This window comes from Taurulus bubalis, assembly GCF_910589615.1.
Source record: "Taurulus bubalis genome assembly, chromosome: 9".
Lineage (NCBI taxonomy): Eukaryota > Metazoa > Chordata > Actinopteri > Perciformes > Cottidae > Taurulus > Taurulus bubalis.
Window position 1 is genome coordinate 18,997,707 of NC_136597.1, and position 19,335 is coordinate 19,017,041.

At 44.8% G+C, this 19,335-nt stretch overlaps 1 protein-coding gene across 1 annotated transcript in view; it reads left to right on the forward strand.

The window, feature by feature from the left end:
- reln (reelin) overlaps positions 1–18,502 on the forward strand; it is a gene marked incomplete at both ends in the record, with an annotated part of 87,679 nt that extends 69,177 nt beyond the window's left edge. The window contains 36 exons of the mRNA XM_079223044.1: positions 273–430; positions 539–746; positions 860–936; positions 1,402–1,560; positions 1,689–1,883; positions 2,884–3,157; positions 3,263–3,403; positions 3,508–3,685; positions 3,821–3,905; positions 3,993–4,175; positions 4,326–4,494; positions 4,617–4,722; positions 4,842–5,068; positions 5,177–5,400; positions 5,808–5,958; positions 6,104–6,362; positions 6,546–6,795; positions 7,178–7,346; positions 7,519–7,659; positions 7,919–8,096; positions 8,873–9,066; positions 9,155–9,405; positions 9,531–9,685; positions 9,861–10,075; positions 10,291–10,468; positions 10,578–10,753; positions 10,837–10,943; positions 11,041–11,283; positions 11,384–11,559; positions 11,665–11,738; positions 12,109–12,270; positions 12,418–12,575; positions 12,909–13,128; positions 13,304–13,501; positions 13,963–14,061; positions 18,406–18,502. Of these exons, the coding sequence (XP_079079170.1) occupies positions 273–430; positions 539–746; positions 860–936; positions 1,402–1,560; positions 1,689–1,883; positions 2,884–3,157; positions 3,263–3,403; positions 3,508–3,685; positions 3,821–3,905; positions 3,993–4,175; positions 4,326–4,494; positions 4,617–4,722; positions 4,842–5,068; positions 5,177–5,400; positions 5,808–5,958; positions 6,104–6,362; positions 6,546–6,795; positions 7,178–7,346; positions 7,519–7,659; positions 7,919–8,096; positions 8,873–9,066; positions 9,155–9,405; positions 9,531–9,685; positions 9,861–10,075; positions 10,291–10,468; positions 10,578–10,753; positions 10,837–10,943; positions 11,041–11,283; positions 11,384–11,559; positions 11,665–11,738; positions 12,109–12,270; positions 12,418–12,575; positions 12,909–13,128; positions 13,304–13,501; positions 13,963–14,061; positions 18,406–18,502 (6,235 nt within the window). The remainder of the gene's footprint in view (positions 1–272; positions 431–538; positions 747–859; positions 937–1,401; positions 1,561–1,688; positions 1,884–2,883; positions 3,158–3,262; positions 3,404–3,507; positions 3,686–3,820; positions 3,906–3,992; positions 4,176–4,325; positions 4,495–4,616; positions 4,723–4,841; positions 5,069–5,176; positions 5,401–5,807; positions 5,959–6,103; positions 6,363–6,545; positions 6,796–7,177; positions 7,347–7,518; positions 7,660–7,918; positions 8,097–8,872; positions 9,067–9,154; positions 9,406–9,530; positions 9,686–9,860; positions 10,076–10,290; positions 10,469–10,577; positions 10,754–10,836; positions 10,944–11,040; positions 11,284–11,383; positions 11,560–11,664; positions 11,739–12,108; positions 12,271–12,417; positions 12,576–12,908; positions 13,129–13,303; positions 13,502–13,962; positions 14,062–18,405) is intronic.
- Positions 18,503–19,335: the final 833 nt, after the last annotated feature.

Below are 19,335 nucleotides of genomic sequence, written 5' to 3' on the forward strand. Positions count from 1 at the left end.
ATTGCAATCAGACTCAAAAGAAGGGAAAATTGCACTCAGCTGCAAAACGTTATGGACGTGTTTGTGCTGTAATATCATCACAGTAGTGCAATACCTTTGGTGAATCTGACCTTAAGACGGTGCAGACAGCAGTTACAAATGATTCGGAATTCAGCGGACACTCAAATCCATTCTTTGTGAATTCGCCCTGGAATATATATTTATTATAGACTGGTAAATTTAAATGTATGTATTTATCTCTTACCCTTATCCCCTTCCCCTCATCTTCACAGTAAAACCAGGTTCCGTTGGTTCCAGGAGAGCAGCATGTACAGAGATGCCCCACCTTTCGCCCTGGACGGGGTCTACATTTCTGAGCCTTGTCCAAACCACTGTGGGGGACATGGAGATTGCATCTCTGGAGTCTGCTTCTGTGATATGGGATTCACAGGTACAATTACAGATAGAGAAGGGAAAACGCTGAAATTGAAAGCAATAAAATAGATAATCTATGTATCTTGATATACTATTCCTTCTGATTCCCTATTTTATTCTATAGTGGAGCAGGATAGTTGTGTCCCATCGGTAGCCAGTCCCCCAGAGCTGACTGAAGGCTTTGAGGGGAAGCTGAGCCCTCTCTGGCAGAGCTTAAGTGGGGGACAAATTGGAGGTGGATGTGGCATCATTGGTGAGGGCAAAGCTCTGTACTTCAGTAGTCCCGGGAGGAGAGAAGCACACACAGTGCCTCTAGACACCACCAACACACGGTGAGGGGAATTCACAGCTATAAAACTCTCATTTGGAAGCACTGGAGATCAGTTAAATTTGCTGGCTGTTTTTTTCATGTAAAACCGAAATTTGTTTCAATGTTTACACACAGGTTGATCCAATTCTACATCCGAATTGGCAGCAAGAGTTTGGGGCCCACTTGCACCAGGCCTCGGTCCCGCAACGAAGGTAATTATAACATTCTGTATTGAGGCCCGCTGTTGCATTCATGTGGCTGTTCCTTAACAGTGCAGTGCAACGAGCAGCTCCACCTCTGATCTGATCAGTTCACCAATGGCTTGTTTCTTTTGTTTGTCTTTGATCTGCCCTGTGATTGAGCCATGGCTGTGTAGGTTCAGATCTGGTTGTTTGTTCTAGTCTGTTCACCAGTCAGCAGATTGTGGATCTCTAGCCAGCAGCAGTGCTGACGGCTCAGTCTGATCGTTCCTGCAATGTCAGATAAAACACTGCCAGCCTCCTAAACAGCTTATCTGAACAAATCAGTGTTACTGGTCTGTCATTTGATACTATTGCATTTCTTTTATGTTTTGTTTTACTTGCGGCTAATTTTATTTCATTTTGTATCTATATATATGCAAAAGTATTTCCCATCTAAAAGTTCTCTTAACTCTGCTCTTTGTTCTGTGATTCTAGGTGTCATTATCCAGTTCTCTACCAACAATGGTATCCAGTGGCAGTTCATCAGGGAGCTGGACTTTAGTTCCTTCCTCGAGCCCCAGGTCGTGACCATCGAGCTGCCACCTGCTGCCAAAACCCCATACACAGTATTTCGATGGTGGCAGCCACAGCAGGGTGTGTACATAATCAGGAGGCACAATATGACAGAAAAGCACAAAATAATTATAATGTGTAAACGTGTTTTTGATATCACAGCTTTAGCTTTGGTATCGATGTTTATTTCTCTCTCTCCATCCTTGTAGGGAAACACTCTGCTCAGTGGGCTTTGGATGATGTCTTGATTGGTATGAACGACAGCTCCAGAACAGGTTTCCATGACAAGTTCGAAGGCTTGACGCCTCTGAGGCACAACTGGTACCGCATTCAGGGCGGGGAAGTGACTGTGGACTGTTTATCTCTGGACACAGCACTTACCTTCAACTCCGAGGCCATTGATAGTGAGTTACACAAAAACATTACTGCTCATAAGCACATACATTTAGTGAGGATGGTTTATGACTGCAGGGTTTGGGAGTTGTAATTCCTCGACTGGCTCAGAAAGTGTGTGCATGGAGAGTGAAGGAGTAACTCCCTAAACAATCACTGTCAAGTGGCCCCTGACTAAGGCACTTCACACCCAACTGCTCCAGTGAAGCCTCCAGTGAAGCTGCAGTGTTTGCAGTGAGCAGCCCAGTGTGAATGTGAAGCAGGATGTAGCAGAACCATATATATATACATATATAACACAGCCGAGCATATGCACATCTGTTAAACCACCACATACTGTATATTCACATACTCAACAGAAGTATGCACATAAAGGGCTGCACGGTGAAATCATAGTGTTACGCACACAATAGGCTGACATAGAATCACCCATTTACTGTGGCGGCGTGGGTCCTGCATTATTAATGAGAGCAAACCTGAATGAACATTCTGCTTGATATTTATGCTGTGAACGGATTTACTTTGCACAAATATTACATTACAACAGGGCCCATTCATTAAGCGTGCAAAGCCTGATCAATTTGGCAGCACGTCTGTGAATATAAAGCTCCCATGTGAGAACATGAGGCGATGATTGTCAGGCTCTATGTATGCTCTGTATGCTGTTCTTGTATACACTGAAACCTGCACACATTTTACATACAGTGAACTCCTGTACCTAATATTTCCAAAGTTATACTTTTACATTTTGAGTGCAAATTTAGTTTTTTGGGTGTACACTTTTCATTTCATGGATTGATGTGGAAATTAGAAACGTGTGTGTTTTTGTTGTTGTTTTCTATTTAGGGTCAACATACACAATTTAACTCATCATTACACCGGGACCACAGAATTGGGCAGAATCCAAATTTCAAATCTAACCAGACACATACAAGTACATTTTTCTTGAGGCGCTGTTTAACAAAATAAATACCTGTAAGTGTGACATTTTGTTTTACTCTGTGTCTGCAGAGAAGCCGAGGTATGCAGAGAGCTGGGACTTTGAGGTGTCAGGCTCGTCATTCCTGCAATTTGAGTTGAGTATGGGCTGTAGTAAGTCCACCTCTTTTTCCCATGGTGTGCGACTGGAGTACTCCACAGACTGCGGTCATCACTGGTCTCTCATCACCCCAGAGTGTGTGCCCCCAGCCATTGGCTGCGCTGGTTATACTCAGAGTTCCATCTATACCTCGACCCAGTACAAACACTGGAGGAGGATCACCGTCTACCTTCCCAGTGCTGCTAAGTACGTGTGTTTTATACCTAATATTATTCGATGCATTGGTATATTTTCTGAAAGTGCATGAACTCCCGAAGCTTTAAAAAACAAACTTTCTTATGTATTCCTTAGTTCCCCCAGAACTCGGTTCCGTTGGATCCAAACCCACTTCACCCCAGGGGCAGAAGGATGGGCTCTAGATAACGTGTCACTGGCCCCTGGCTGCCCCTGGATGTGCTCTGGACACGGTCTGTGTGACAATGGACGCTGTGTGTAAGTTAAACAGACTTCTCTGCTCAGCTGATGGATTCTAATGTTTGGTCATTTTTACACTTATTTTCTGACTTCATGTCAACACTACCCTTACTATCTTACAGGTGTGACAAGGGTTATGGAGGAACACACTGTGTGCCTTTGGCCCACCTGCCATCTGTGCTGAGAGAGGACTTTAATGAGAACCTGCAACAGGAGACGTGGCCTGAGGTGTACGGAGCAGAGAGGGGAACTCTGAGCGGAGAGCCTCTTAAATCTGGCACTGCCCTTATCTTTAAAGGGGTATGCGTCCTCAACACCATGCAGAAAACAGCCAAAGCAATAATAATACAGTTAAATCATACAGCTTTATATCATTAGATCATTGACTACGCTGATAGCTGATAAACAACGTAACCCTCATCTGTTTGTTTGCAGGACGGTCTGCGAATGATAGTGTCGCAGGATCTAGACTGCACCAACACGCTCTACATCCAGTTCTCCTTCAAATTCATCACTAAAGGTAATATACAACTTGGTATAGCTGTACTTTAGAACATAATCTTGCTCAGGATGTTGTCATAATAGTTTTTCTTGTGTGCTTTTCTAGGTGTCCCAGAGCGCTCCCATTCAGTGCTGCTGCAGTACTCTGTGAACGGAGGAATCAGCTGGCTGATGCTGGATGAGTTTTATTTCCCAGCTTCCACTGACACTCTGTTCCTCCACCTGCCGCTGCCAGCCAGCGCTCAGACCAACGCCACCCGCTTCAGACTCTGGCAGCCCTACAACAGCGGTGAGTGGACACATTGTGTGGTTGCACACTAATATTCACACAATCTGTGCTCTTGCATCTCTTGTCTGTTTCTTCGACATATTGCACTCACTTCATGTGGCCTGAACCAGTAGAATCAGTGTGTAACAGTCTCAATATTATATCATTCAGGTAAGAAAGAGGAGGTGTGGGTCATAGATGATCTCATCATTGATGGAAGCTCACTCCACAACCCACCGATGGTGATAGACAGCTTTGAGGATGGCCCCAATGAGTCCAACTGGTTGTTCTTCCCCGGGGGAAACACTGGCCTCTACTGTCCCTACCAGAAGACCGGACTGTAAGAGAAACTATTTTAATGTTGACAATGAGTTTCTGATTTAATCTGTGAACCAAATAATGATAAAACTTGCAAAAAGATGCAGAAAGATTACCCTTGACTAATCTTTGTGTTTGTTTCAGGGAGGAGGATGAGTCATCCATGGTTTTTGTCTCCAGCGAGCTTGGCGAGCACTCCATTACCACCAGGGACATTGACGTAAATGAAAACACTATCGTCCAGTTTGAGGTACACAAACGCAGCCTTGATGACTCCTTTTCCGAAGCAACCATAACTCAAACTCAATCGAAACATAAATCACGACTCGTCATTCGTCACTGATTTTGTGTATATTTACGCTTCTCTAGATTAATGTTGGCTGCACAGCTGAAAGCAGTTCCTCCCACCCAGTGCGTCTTGAGTTCTCACGGGACTTTGGTGCCACGTGGCACCTTTTGGTGCCCCTGTGTGCCGGTGGGCCCCACCCCTCCTCACTGTGCTCCACGGAGCTTCACCCTGCCAGCATCTATTTCCCTGGTACAACTCAGGGCTGGAGGAGGGAGGTCATTAACTTTGGCAAGCTTCGCCTCTGTGGGTAAGGACCAGATACATCCTGAACAGCAGATGCATGAAAGAAAACAAGGAGATACCTTTTGATAGTATCTTCTGTCTCTCTAATCCTTGCACTTTGACCTCCCTACAGGTCAGTGAGGTTCCGATGGTATCAGGGTTTCTTTTCAACTGGTTCTGCTCCTCCAACATGGGCATTAGACAATATCTACATTGGCCCACAGTGTCAGGATATGTGTAACGGCCACGGGACTTGTGTGGGTGGCAGCCACTGTGTGTGTGACCCCGGCTACTCTGGAGCTGACTGCTCTGTGCCTGACACCCCCAACCCGGATTTCCTCAAGGAAGACTTCGAAGGTACACCAACATACACAACAAGCCATCAGGAAATAACAGTTTATCTAAATGTATGTGTGTGAGGGAATCTGTGTAGTATGTATTGCTCAGTCAGAGTTAGCAGGATTTCAGGCTGAATTATTTCACACTTATTATGCCCTAAGTATATTTGTTTTTTAATATTTAACTTTCTGGGATCCTGTTTACCCAATTACCTTTTACAACTTTTCTATGTTTGCAGTTGTGTACCTTAATTTATACTTATACATGTCTTCAATTAATGCTGATGTTTTTATTAGTATTCTTAAAGCATTTGATGACATTATTTTAATAAGTGCTCAGTAAATAGAGGTACAGTATATGATGGATTTGTGATTGTGTGTTTACTATTTGGTTGTGTGTGTTTGTGTACATCCTTGTGTCTATAGGGGGGGCTGTGGACGCTGAGCGTTTCAGACTACTGAGCGGTGGCAAACCATCCAGGAAGTGTGGCATCATGTCAAGTGGAAACCACCTGTTCTTCAGTGAGGACGGCCTGCGCATGTTGGTCAGCAATGACATGGACCTGGCAAATGCCAGGTAAAGCTACAGTCCCACAAACAAACAACAAAGAAAAGCAACCTTCCAACTCTCTGCATATACAAATACACCACCAACATTTTTGTTGTTGTTTGATTGACAGTCTTCAGTGCTAATCTCATGCGTTTATGGCTGTACTCTTCAGGTTTGTTCAGTTCTTCCTGCGTCTTGGTTGTGGTAAGGCTGCTCCAGACCCTCGCTCCCAGCCGGTTTTGCTGCAGTTCTCTGTTGATGGAGGTCTCTCCTGGGGCCTCTTACAGGAATTTCTCTTCAGTAACAGCAGTAATCAGGCTCGCCTGGTGGCCTTGGAGATCCCGCTGCGTGCCCGCACGCCTTCCACTCGCCTCCGCTGGTGGCAGCCCTCTGAGAATGGACACTTTTACAGCCCATGGGTCATTGATCAGGTACAGTAAGTGAGGATCCATCCAACCATCCGTCCATCAATAAGTCTTTTAATCATTTTCATTCAAGCAGTGAAACATCATGGCTGTTATCCATTCAAGCTTTCTTTTTTCATATCTCTGACGAATCCACTTTCTCTGCCTTCTTCACATTAACTATGCAAACATGTACCTTTCATTCCCCAGGTGGTAGTAGGTGGCAGTGCCAGTGGATGGGGACCTTTGGAAGATGATTTCTCATCAATCGACGGGCGCTCATGGCTCCTCCACCCTGGAGGAACCCGAATGCCTGTTTGTGGCTCCGATGGGCCTGCCTTTGCATTCATAGAAAAGTCCAACACTCGCTATGCTGTTACTACTGATATCAGTTTGGGTCAAGACGCCTTCATCCAGTTTGACTTTTCTGCTTCCTGCTCTGTCACCAACTCCTGCTACTGTAAGCAACACTAAATGGGTATAAGCTGTTCTTGGTAGTCAATAGTGCTGCAACTGACAATTATTTTCATCACTGAGCAGTCTGGCAATTATTTTTGCATTAATTAAGTAATTGTTTTGTCCATAAAATGTCAGATACTATATTGAAAAATAGTTGTAAATTATGTATTTGTAGATCAACTTATCAATCAATCAACAACAGACATATTTAGTGAAATACAGTTAAATCAAGATGTTAAAAGAAGTCCTAACATAACAACATCTTTATTTAGTTTAATCTTAAATTAGTTTGTAGCTGTTCAAGCTGTTTATTTTTTACGTTGTGTATGTAGTTTCTTGAATATACATCACGCTGACAATTGTGTTTCTCTTGATTTCTGCAGCGGTAGAGTTGGAGTATTCTCTGGATCTGGGTCTGTCCTGGCAGCCTGTGGTCAGAGACTGTCTGCCTACAAGCCCCGACTGCTCCTCCTACACCCTGCAGAGGCTGTTGGTTTCCGACATTTACAACAAGTGGGGCCGCATCACGCTGCCTATTCCATCATATGCCAGGTCAGCACTGCCCTGAACTCGCTCATTGTGAAACTTGTGTAACATATCCTGATTCTACAGTATACCCATATCATAAGCCTATAGTGACATGTCAGGATTTACACTTTAATTCCTTGCTAAATATTTTTCTTTAACATAACCTGTGAGATGTATTTTTTATTCATGTCTTTAGGTCTCCAGCCACACGGTTCCGCTGGTTCCAGCAGGCTCCCTTTGACAAGCAACAGACTTGGGCTCTGGACAACCTTTACATTGGAGATGGCTGCCCAGATATGTGCTCTGGACACGGACGCTGCCAACAGAGCTCCTGTGTGTAAGTAATGGCAGCCTCATGCATGCATTTAATGTATGAATTATCAGCAATGTAAAAGTGTAAAAGTGAAATAAAATGTTTTTTCTCAGTTTTTTGTGGCCATGTTGTTTCGTACGTTAATTAATGTGCTAACTGAATGTTGTATGAGAAATATTGTGTCGCCCTCATTATTAATTTTATTTGGTCACGTAAAGTTACTGTATCCAGTATGTTTGTGTTACTTAACTCACTATAACATCTGATTTTGTGTATTCTCCAGATGTGACCCAGAGTGGGGTGGAGAGTACTGCGATGAGCCTGTGGTTCCTCTGCCCTCTCAGCTGAAGGACAGCTTCAGCCGCGCTCCTTCACTCAGCCAATGGCACGTACTCACCGGTGGGAAACTCAGCACTGTGTGTGGAGCCGTGGCCTCTGGAGCTGCTCTGCACTTCAGTGGGGTAAATATGCATCTATCCCCTTGTCGTTTTAATCTATTCAATTATGAAATGCTTCCCAACCAAGAATCTGGTGAAGATTAAATGCATATTCTGAAATGCAGTTTTCACACCCTATGGAGTATTTACTATAAACTTCTGTTTGTACAAAGTAAAATGCTCAGTCTAGTTTTCCCCTCACATTCTCTTTTTTTGTGATTTTCTTCATGTGAATATGATCAATGCATTAACTTACTTTCCAAGCCATGCTAGGTAGGGATTGAAAGAACACACTTTTGCAATAAAGACTGCAAAAGCCTTGACATGTGTTGATTCAATGTGGCAAACAGATGATACAGAGAACAGTATCTGAAAGATGCTGCTTGGAGTATTAGTCTGTTGGTAAGATGTCAGGCCTTATGTCTGCTTTAAGTTTTCCCGAGGCACTTAGGGCAGTGTTGTTAATGGATATCAATTGACAGGCTATTCTTAATGGACACAATGCCAAAGAAAGCTCTGAAGAGCAGCAGTTAAGTCTTGCATAAAGCTGTATCAAGATAAATTACTACCTTGGTTAAGTTCAAACTTTATCTCAGCCAGTTTTGTTATTCTGGTTAGGGTTCAACAACATTTTATGTAATAAAAACAACATAACAGATCATGAGCCTTTGTGGTTTGTTTTTAGATGGATTATACAGTTAAATAGAGAATGCTGTAAATAGATACATAGAAAGACAGGCATCCATTCATCACAGATCAATACTGACTGACTCCACTGACTACATTGTGTCTGTGCTCAGATTTGCAGCCGTCAGTTAGTGACTGTGGACTTGAACCTGACCAACGCTGAGTTCATCCAGTTCTACTTCATGTACGGCTGCATGATCCCACCCAGCAACCGTAACCAGGGCGTGCTTCTGGAGTACAGTTTGAATGGAGGAATCAACTGGCACCTACTGACGGAGATCTTCTATGATCTGTACACCAAGCCTGGGTGAGTTTCTTTCACCAATGACACATGTACATGACTACATGTCCTGCAGGCTATCTGTGACTTTCTTCTTGTTTTTGTCTGTGCTCAGGTTTGTGAATGTGCTGCTGCCCCCTGCTGCCCGTCAGGAAGGAGTGCGTGTGCGCTGGTGGCAGCCACAACATGAGGGAGCCGACCACAGTGACTGGGCTCTGGATAACGTCCTCATCGCAGGCTCGGACCCACGGGCGCAGATATCTGACACGTTTGGAGGGGTGGCACTGCCCAACCATGAGAGAGCTGCTGCTGATGGGACCTCAGGGAGGATAGAGCAGCTGAGCGAGCAGGAGGAAACACCGATAGGTATTACGGAATCTATGCCTCAATCAAACAGTATACAGGAATGTCAAATTATTTTACTACTAAACAGAGCCTCTTGGTGTTATTCTTATTTCATTTTTGCTCTTCCTTCTTTCTCTTTTTCTCAGTGAGCGATCATTGGTTGTTCTCAGAGGACTGCTCAGTGCAGCGTTTCTGCAGCTCCCCTGATGGAGTGATGGTGTGTGGCAATGCTGATGGGAGAGAGGTGTATGCTGTTACACATGATATTGTTCCTGACAAGGGCTGGGTCATGCAATTTAAGGTAACTACTGAGCCTAAAAGGACTCAAAAAAGGCAAAAAATAAAACTTAACTGTGTTGCATAATGTTCTTCAGTGTATGAAGTTCATCGTAATGCAATGTTTTGCACCTTTGTACGAAGTCAAAAAGACTTGATTTGCTATGATGGTGACCTTGTTAATATCTGTGTTGCTTTAGATTGCAGTCGGCTGCAGCGAGCCCGAGCGTCATGCAGACCGACAAATCCACGTTCAGTATTCAATGGACTTTGGAGTGACCTGGAAGTACCTGATGCCCCAGTGCCTGCCTGCTGACCCCCGCTGTGGAGGTCAGATCTCCCAGCCGTCAGTCTTCTTCCCTGCTGAAGGCTGGAAGAGGGCAGTCTATCTTCTGCCTGACAGCCTGGCTGACACGTGAGTCATCCTCTCTCATATCTAACTGCACATGCTTTTGACAAGACATACAGTACTGCTTCATATTTAATTGTACCATCAAGGCACGTTTGACCTAAATTATGAATCATTGAGAGATCAAATTGTTGTCATCTTATAAATGATTAAAACTTTTGTCATATAAATTATGGAAGTAGTATGCATGTTGTTTGACTAACCTATCCTATCCTATCCAGTGCGGTGCGGTTCCGGTTTTTCCAGCAGCACTCAGACATTCAGTGGGGTGTGGAAAACCTTTACATCGGGCCAGCGTGTGGCGGCCACTGTGGGGGACATGGAGATTGTCTGGACCAGCGCTGTCTCTGTGACCCAGGGTTCACTGGACCAAACTGTTACGCCAGCACTCCTCTAAAGGTAGAATCTGGCTCTCACTCAAAAGTCAGATGACAAAAGAAAAAGACAAGTAGAATTTAGCTGTCGAAGATGGTCGAGGATTCAGATATGTGTGTCTTTTTTTCTGTAGGCATCTCTGAAGGAGCGCTTTGACTGGGAGGGGGCAGCGGGCCCTCAGTGGCAGGTGCTGGAGGGCGGGAGGCCCTGTACAGACTGTGGTGTGTTGGTTGAGGGGACGGCCCTGTACTTCGGAGGGGCTGATGCCAGACAGGCTGTCACTGCAGATCTGGACCTCCGCGGAGCAAAGTTAGTACTTCTTCCCACCACAGCAAGAAGTTTTTCGTTTATCTTTAAATATTGTGCATTTTAAACTGTGTTTTTGTGGACAGGTTTGTGGAGTACTGGGCCAGGATTGGAAGTGAAGATAACATGACCATGTGCCACCGTCCAACTTGTCGTAAAGAGGGAGTGCTGCTGGACTACTCTACTGATGGAGGTGCACTAACAGCATGGATACTTTTTCTTTTCATCATCATCAGTTTATGATTTTGTCTCTTCTTTAATTTCTCATTCTGTCCCTATGTGTCCCTCAGGTGTGTCCTGGACACTTCTGCACGAGATGGACTATCTGAAGTATGTGTCAGTGAGGAGAGATTATATCGTGCTCCCAGAAGGAGCTCTAACCAATGCTACTCGCCTGCGCTGGTGGCAACCATTTACCATTTCCTCTGGCTTAGCCACTCCCAGTCTGGAGAGAGCCCAGTGGGCCATAGACAACATCTTGGTGGGGGGGTCAGACATCAATCCACCCACTCTGCTTGACACTTTTGATGATGGTGAGTTGGTTTGTGATGATGAAATCAGAGCCTGTCATTGCAAATGAATAAATGTTCTGGAAATTTGATCTTCTCTTTTTATGGCTTAACCTTTCACCAGAGGGTGTTTCGCATGAGGAGAGCTGGAGTTTCTACCCGAATGCCGTGCGCACAGCTGGCTTCTGTGGAAACCCCTCCTTCCACTTGTACTGGCCAAATAAAAACCAAGACAAGACACACAACATCCTGGCCACACGAGAACTTATAGTGCAGCCAGGATATATTTTACAGTTCAAGGTACAGTACTGCAAGACAGCCACAAACCTGCCATATTAAAAACTGTCCGTTGTCTTGTACATGGTGGCTTTAATCCTTTACTGTACATCTGTCTTGTTGATGCAGATTGTTGTCGGTTGTGAGGCAGACACCTGTGGAGACCATCATTCTGTCCTGCTGCAGTACAGGAAGGATGCAAGGTAAAAAAAGACATGGGGTGGCCTGATAAAGAATTAGACTTTGACAGTTATAAAATGACCTAGCATGTCAGGGATATTTTTTTTATTTGATGGTTTATCCTTCCTATTACAACTGTTAAAAGCCAAATTGTAGACAAAGAACTGCATGGAACTTTGTTCAGCCAATGTGGAAATAGGCATTTATTATAAACTGACCTGACAGTCAGGGCAGGTGGTGCCATGGCGGCATCGAAAACATGAATGTTAAATATCAGGTCAATAGCCTCAATGGCTTACACCACAAGCCAGACTTTACACCCACCATGTTAACCTTCGCTTTTGTAGAACATATTTTTATACGGACAGTTTTCAAATCATGCTCTCCCTTTAGGTCTGACTCGTGGCAGCTGGTGCAGTCAGAGTGTCTCCCCTCCTCAGTCAACAACGTGGGCTGCTCTCCCTTCCAGTTCCACGAGTCCACAATCTACAGCCCTGTCAACAGCTCAACATGGACCAGGGTCACTGTGCAGCTGCCAGACCACGTCTCCTCAGGGTAGGAGCACGCAGATATTGTATTTCCGTAACGCTGGAAAATATCATGACTTTATGCTGGTGCATTTTTATATTAATATTTTATACATATCAGCAGAATGACAGTTGAAGCAGCGTAATCCATTTGTGATTTGTTGTATATTTCCAGGGCCACCCAGTTCCGCTGGATTCAAAAGGAGGGGACAGGAGAGCGGCAGAGCTGGGGAGTGGACAATGTTTACATCGGTGAAGCCTGCCCCGGGCTCTGCAGCGGCCACGGCTACTGTACAAGTGGAGTGGTCTGCATCTGTGATGAGGGACACCATGGTGGGCCACAAACAGCATATTTTCTTTGAACTGCGAGAAAGACACACAATTCTTTCGCATTGGTTCTATTCAGAAGAAATGTGCAAAGTAGTATAGTTTCTTTGAAGTAAAAATGATGCACATGAACAAAGTAAAAATTTGCAACAAAATGTTTCCATGTGATTGAGACAGTTAAAAAAAACAGCTTGTGAAAAAACTGTTTTCCGTCACAGTTGCTAAAACATGGCTTTGCACTGCTGCTTTACACTTTCATTTCACCGTCAATTTCAACCACGCCATCGACTGGCCTGCAATCTTTATTTCATCCAATTTCATCATCTCTCACTTCAACAGGTGACGACTGCTCCCTCTCCAGCAGCGACCTGCCCAGCTCCATCAAGGACAACTTTGAGTCAGGCAGTATGTCTCAGGAGAGCTGGCAGTTGATCCAGGGTGGTGGAGTGGGCAGCGGTTGTGGGCAGCTCTCACCGCATGCCCATGGAGACTCACTCTACTTCAATGGCTGTAAGATGAGGCAGGCCGTAACCAAACCGCTGGACCTCACTAGAGCCAGGTACAGGTACTATCAAAGTAAACTGTCCGTAAACGTATTCTGTAAACGTACACCTAGCTGCCTCATAGCTACCACGGATTAGTTTTCCCCTCATCAAAAAATCTGTATTATCAACTATTTATGTTTTCTTTCTCCAACCTTCTCTCTTTTTCCTTCCCTCTCTGTCTCCCGACAGTAAGATCATGTTTGTGCTGCAGATCGGCAGCGTCGCACAGACAGACAGCTGTAACATAGCTCTGGATCAGGCTGACACAGTTGACCGGGCTGTGCTGCTGCAATACAGCGTCAACAATGGAGTCAGCTGGCACGTAATCGCCCAGCACCAGCCCAAAGACTTCATAAAGGCCCAAAGAGTCTCCTACAATATTCCACTGTGAGTGACTTTTTTATAAGTTTCATGTGTTGTAACTAATGGCTTTATTTGAACACCCTTCCATCAAATCTGCATTTGTAAACATGAATAAGTTGTCAATAAATATATTTTGGACCAGATGCTCAACAGCGCCAAGTCCATTGGCGAAGTGTTCCTGATAAAGAAAGAAAGAGCTAAAAAAAGTGTCATAAAGTCGGAAGATAAACATCAGCCAAAGCGATTTTTCACAACCTCAAAGTTGTTCTTCATAATGGTTTAGAGCTGATTTATTAATCTATTAAATGATTTACTAATCATCAATAAAGCCAGTTACATATTTCAAATGCTTTATGAAGGGAGTCTTATTAAAAAGTGGTAATGTTTAAACCAGTGTGGTAAACTTCACTCGGCTGGTTTGAAGCGGCTGTAATCATTGACTGTTACTGTTACTGACTCCACAATGTTTCCCATAATCTCTCCAGAGAGGCGAGAGTTAAAGGGGTGATGCTGCGATGGTGGCAGCCACGCCACGCCGGTGCGGGACATGACCAGTGGGCGTTGGACCATGTGGAAGTAGTTCTGTGAGTATCCAATTCCCAGCCTGCCCAAGGCACCCCAGACTGGCCCCCAAAAGAGCCTTGATCTGCCCCCGTCTCTACCTCTGACTGCGCCTCTCAAACACAGGAATACAGCATACACATACATGTACTGTAACACTACATGTGTGCTGCTCACCACCTACAACCAATCTCTCACCATTTAAAAGATCTCATCACGACTCTGGTGTCAGGCAAGCAGAGTAGAAAAATGACTGCAATGTGCTTTGTTCTGTTTGTGGATGGCTGTTCTGCGTACGACAAATCAACTCCCTCTGTCAGATCATCATATTTTCAGTGTCTTGTAGAACCCATGCATCTCCCATACAAACAACTTGTCAAGAATGTATGCATTTTTTCATTGAAATGTCTAAAATGTCCAAAGTATAACATACGTAAAACTTTAAAAGGTCTTAGTTATGGTTAAATTAAATTAAATAATTAAATTTTTTAAACCATTCTTTGAAATGTTGCCATTTGTTGTCGTACTGAAGCACTAGATATGAAGCATCCATTCACATATTCATTCATAATTTACAGTATTCACTCATTAAAATGTACAGCTAGCCCACCTGCCCCTTGGTCACCGCTGCAAGCGCTGAACCAAGATCGTACGATATAATCACAGAAACTGGAGGTGGCTTCACATCTATGACAGTGTCTTTGTTCGACTGTGAGGTCAGCGTTGTCAGACGAGCCCATAGTCTGACTGGTCTTGTTTCCATTTTCACATTCATTTCATGTGCAACAATGCTGCTGCATTTCATTCGACTGGGAATAAAAAAAATTGTCCTCCTTAATCTTAAATTTAATGGAAGTTTCAAACACCCTCCACTGATTCACTGATTGTTTCTCTCTTTGTTTCTTTCCCTTTTTACATTTATATTGCATTTGAGTCAAACCAAGATCATTACACATTTTCACTATGTGGAAGAAATCAAAGTGGCAAAGCTGGAGATTCTGCAGGGCACTGAAGATATCATGAACATGGTCTACCCGGCTATTCTTAACATGGCAGTTTCATAAAGCAATTTCCATTCTCTGCATGTTGCTGTGGGTATCAGAGCAATGTTCCCTCTGAAGTGGATGCTGATTGTTCATTCAGATGGGTACCCAATGCATTTCAAATGCTGCGCACAACAACCACGTACGGTACCATAATATATCACAGCTGATACAAAGTTGCGCAACACACACTCAAACGCACACATTTATGCCTAACCTGAGCTGTAACCCGGTCTACGTGGTTGTGACCTGTCCCACTCCCTCCCTCGCACGGTTTTCAACAGTGTCTGCTGAAAAGAGTGACCGTGATCCTCACACTTTGCTCTGTTGTTTATTTCTCTCTGCTCACCACACCTCCACTCCTTCACACATTCTTCCTCTCGCTCCTGCTCCTGCTCAATCTTATCTTTTGCTCCACACGCCTTTCCTCCCCGCTGCTTAATGTCACCGATGTGTTTGATCATGTGGTCATGCTCACTCCTCTGCTTGTGCCGCCTCGTATCCTACCTTCCTTCATCATCATCATCCTCCTCCTCCTTTCCTTCCTCAAAACTTGCCATTTCCCTTGTTCTCCTTTCCTCTTCCCATTCTGGCATACAACGGATGGATTGCTGCTGTATATCTTGCTGTCTGTCTTCTCTTCTACCTGTTTGTCTCTCACTTTTCCATTCAACTTTGTCACATCTCTCTGCTGTCTCCTCACTCAATTCCCACCAACTACTCTTCTGCTCGGCATTCTTCTTTATAAATTCTGTCTTCCTCATTCTCTCTGTCTTTCCCACCCACTATTTCTTCTTCCTTGAACCTCTGACTATCTTTATGCCTCTTCTCTCTCTCCTCTCTCCCCGCTTTGGGCCCCTGCCTCCCCAGGCCGGGGCTCCTACCCCCCCAGACCTTTCTGCGCGACAGCAGTCCTCTCCTCCTGCTTCTCCCCTCTCGCGCTCTAACCTCTGCTCTCTTCTGTATTCTGCTCCCTCTGGCATGGCTGTAGTGTGAGGTAAGTTCTCCGCCTCTTCCTGAATGCAGCCCCCCCTCCCTCACCCTCCTTCCAACCCCTTCTTCTCCCTGTTACACTGTGCACACCCTTCCTCACTTTCACTGACACACCCTGGCCCTCCTCATCATCACCACAGTCATCTTCATGCCCTCGCACTTAACTCAAGCCCCAGGCAGGTCAACAAGCAGGCCAGCTGCTCACAGTTTTCAGGTGGAGGCACGCTGACAAAATTATCCAACGTATAGATCTAAAAGGTGGAGTGAAAAAATGTTGTCTTCCCCTTTTGGCAGTGATAGTGATTACACAATTACTGCATTTTGTCCGCCCCCCAGGAGCGTTTTCCCTCGGCGTCCATCGCTTTCTTCTTTTACTTAAATCTTTCCTGTGAATGAAGAGCTTATTTTTAATCTGGAGCATTCACTCAAAAAACTCGAAAAATGATTTTCCGCCATACTCTTTGCTGCTGCTCTGATTCTTTTATTGAGACAATTACACAACAACAGCTTGTGTATACAACCTGGGACTACAATCAAAAACACGCCAGAGGGACTACAGGTTGTGACAAAGATTAAACAAATAAATATGAGATAAATATATGTCTTATGAAGTGGTTATACATTGGAACAGCTTGTTTGCTTGTACATTCAGCTCCCTTAAGCTCTGAATGGTTGATGTAAAATGATCACTTTCAGTGCACCAGCATGGGAAAGTCATCTCATTCGCCAGACACCACAATTCCAGTTTAGTGCGAAATACAGAGAGCTTTCCCTGGCGGCGAAAGGCTTAATAAGCATTGTGTGGACTCATTGGACAAGGACGATCATTATGTAAAGGTCCCGCACTCCAGCACAAAACAGTACTCACAACAGCACATGAATAGAGGCATAAACAGAGCAATAACATCTTGAGTGATGGCATTTTTGTTATTTTACATTTTGAAATGGCATTGCATCCTCTAAAAGATTACCAGATGAAAACAAATTCCTGATAAACGCGTTGATTTTGAATGTGCCGTTTACATAAATGTCAATGGTACAGTGTTTGTGTGTATATGTGTGATGTAATCCATCACTATACCTGTATCTGTTTGTTTTGTTTCAAGCCGTTGGAGTGTTTTTGACCTGTAGCTGCAGTTAAACAGTTCCAAAAATTATCCTACTTTAAAAGGTTTTTGGGGGGTCCAGCATTTATCACACTCAAGCCCAAAGTTTTTTAATTTATTTACCAGCATCAGTCACAATGCAGGGCATCTCACATCATTAATTTCAAATGTAGGCCCATTTGGCGGTAGAGTTTCATCTGACTTACCTCCTCCATCCAGCTCCTTGCATGGCTTTACGCATCGTTACCACAGCTCTCCATCCCTCTTTCACTCATGGCTGTCTGTCTGTCTGTGGACAGCAACAACATGACTCTGAGCCAGGAGCTTCCTCCTCACTGCCCTCTGATTTCTGACCAAAAACCAGAAAAACAAATGTGCAAACACACACACACTCTCAAACTTTACCAGCCATCCCTCCCATCCGCCTTCACACACTTCCACCTCCACAGCATCAACCATCACACACGCACACACACACACACACACACACACACACACACACACACACACACACACACACACACACACACACAACCTCCCCCACCCCTCCTGGTCACCCCCCCCCCCCCCGCTTCGCAGAGGCCCCTGGCTGCACTCCTGGCTCACTGGCAACGCCCTGCTGGATGGAAGAGGCAATGAACAGGCTAAGCAAGAGCAATCTTCCGCAGCTTTTCTCTGTGTCTCTTAGTTTCAAAACCACCCCTTCTCTGCTCATAACCCTGCACTTGTATGGTCTTGGTTTACTTATTTTTCTTTTCTCCCAGTGATGGCTGTTAACTCTGACCTCAAACACTCAGATTCAGCGTCTGCCCCGTAGCGTCTGTGGTAGTATGTTTGTAGATTCTGTGTCCCATGTCTTGTCCTGTGGCATTTGGTCTTAGACACATGTAGTTCTACTGCCATGTTCACCATCTAGCTGCATCTCATTTGTGCAGAACGTAATCAGAATCCAGTTGTGTAGAGTAGAGGCACCCATTCTCCGAGCCATGAGACCCATACAGGTGTTGAGTGTTTGAGGTTATGACTGAAAATGATTAAAAATAATGCCAGCATGAAAATGGATGTGATTGAGTACAAAAAGCTGCATTCAACCATTTGTGTGTTTGCGTGCATGGATGAGAGCGTGTGCATGGGGATGCATGGATCTGTAGTGCCCTTTACTCGGTCACTAATGTTCACACTCCTCCTCTTTCCCTCCTCTTTCACTGTGTTTGTATCCCTGCAGCACCCGTAAACAAAACTACATGATGAACTTTGCCAGACAGACCGGCACGCGTCACTATTACAGCCGCAAGAGGCGGGCACTGCAACAGCGTGCCTGAACCCATCCGAGAAGGGATTCGCCCTCTGACCTGCCAATCATGCATTGATCCGCCATGCCCATCCTTTTTGCTCCTGATGACATATCGCCCTGTTGAGTCCCATCCACCAGCGGTCTCCAGTCAGCCTTAGACTTCCCTCACCCATCTCTCCCTAACCTCTGCCACAAACACAGGCCATCCAATCAGCTTACGCCAACCAATCAAGGCCTTCCCAACCACACGGGTCGGCGGGAATGAAACTCAGAAGAAAAGAGTTAAGCGGCCATTTTGTTTACTTTTCTTCATGGACGGTCGGGGTTTCTAGTTGTTTTATAATTGTTGCTGTGGTTTCTCCGATAACCCTCCCTCTGGCTTACCTCCCCGTCACACCTCTTCCCTCCCCTCATCTCCCTTCTCCTACCACACTGTGAAATTGAGATAAAATATCACTGCTGAACTGACCAGCCGATTGGAGAGTTGCCTCCCAGTTCCACTGAGCCGTCGGGGGGAGGACCACTCCACTGCCGCCAACCAGTACGCCAAGAGGCGTAAAGGATACCGACCATTAAGAGGAAAAACGGCGATAAAGCGAAAAAAGTGTAAAAAAAATAAGAGTACTGTGTTCTTGCTGTTCTGTGTGTCTGTGGGTTCTTTTTGTGATGAGTTGACTGTGGTGTTCTGTTCATTTGTTCGTTCGTTTTCTACTAATTCATATGCTTTTAAGGGGGGGAGGGAAGAGGGGTTCTGTTTCCTTTTCCTCGTTTATCTGGAACGAATTTGGGCAGGGTGGGAAAAAAAGCCCGGCCTCCACAGGAAAAAGGAACGAAGAACGATTTGCACGACGGGAAAAGGAG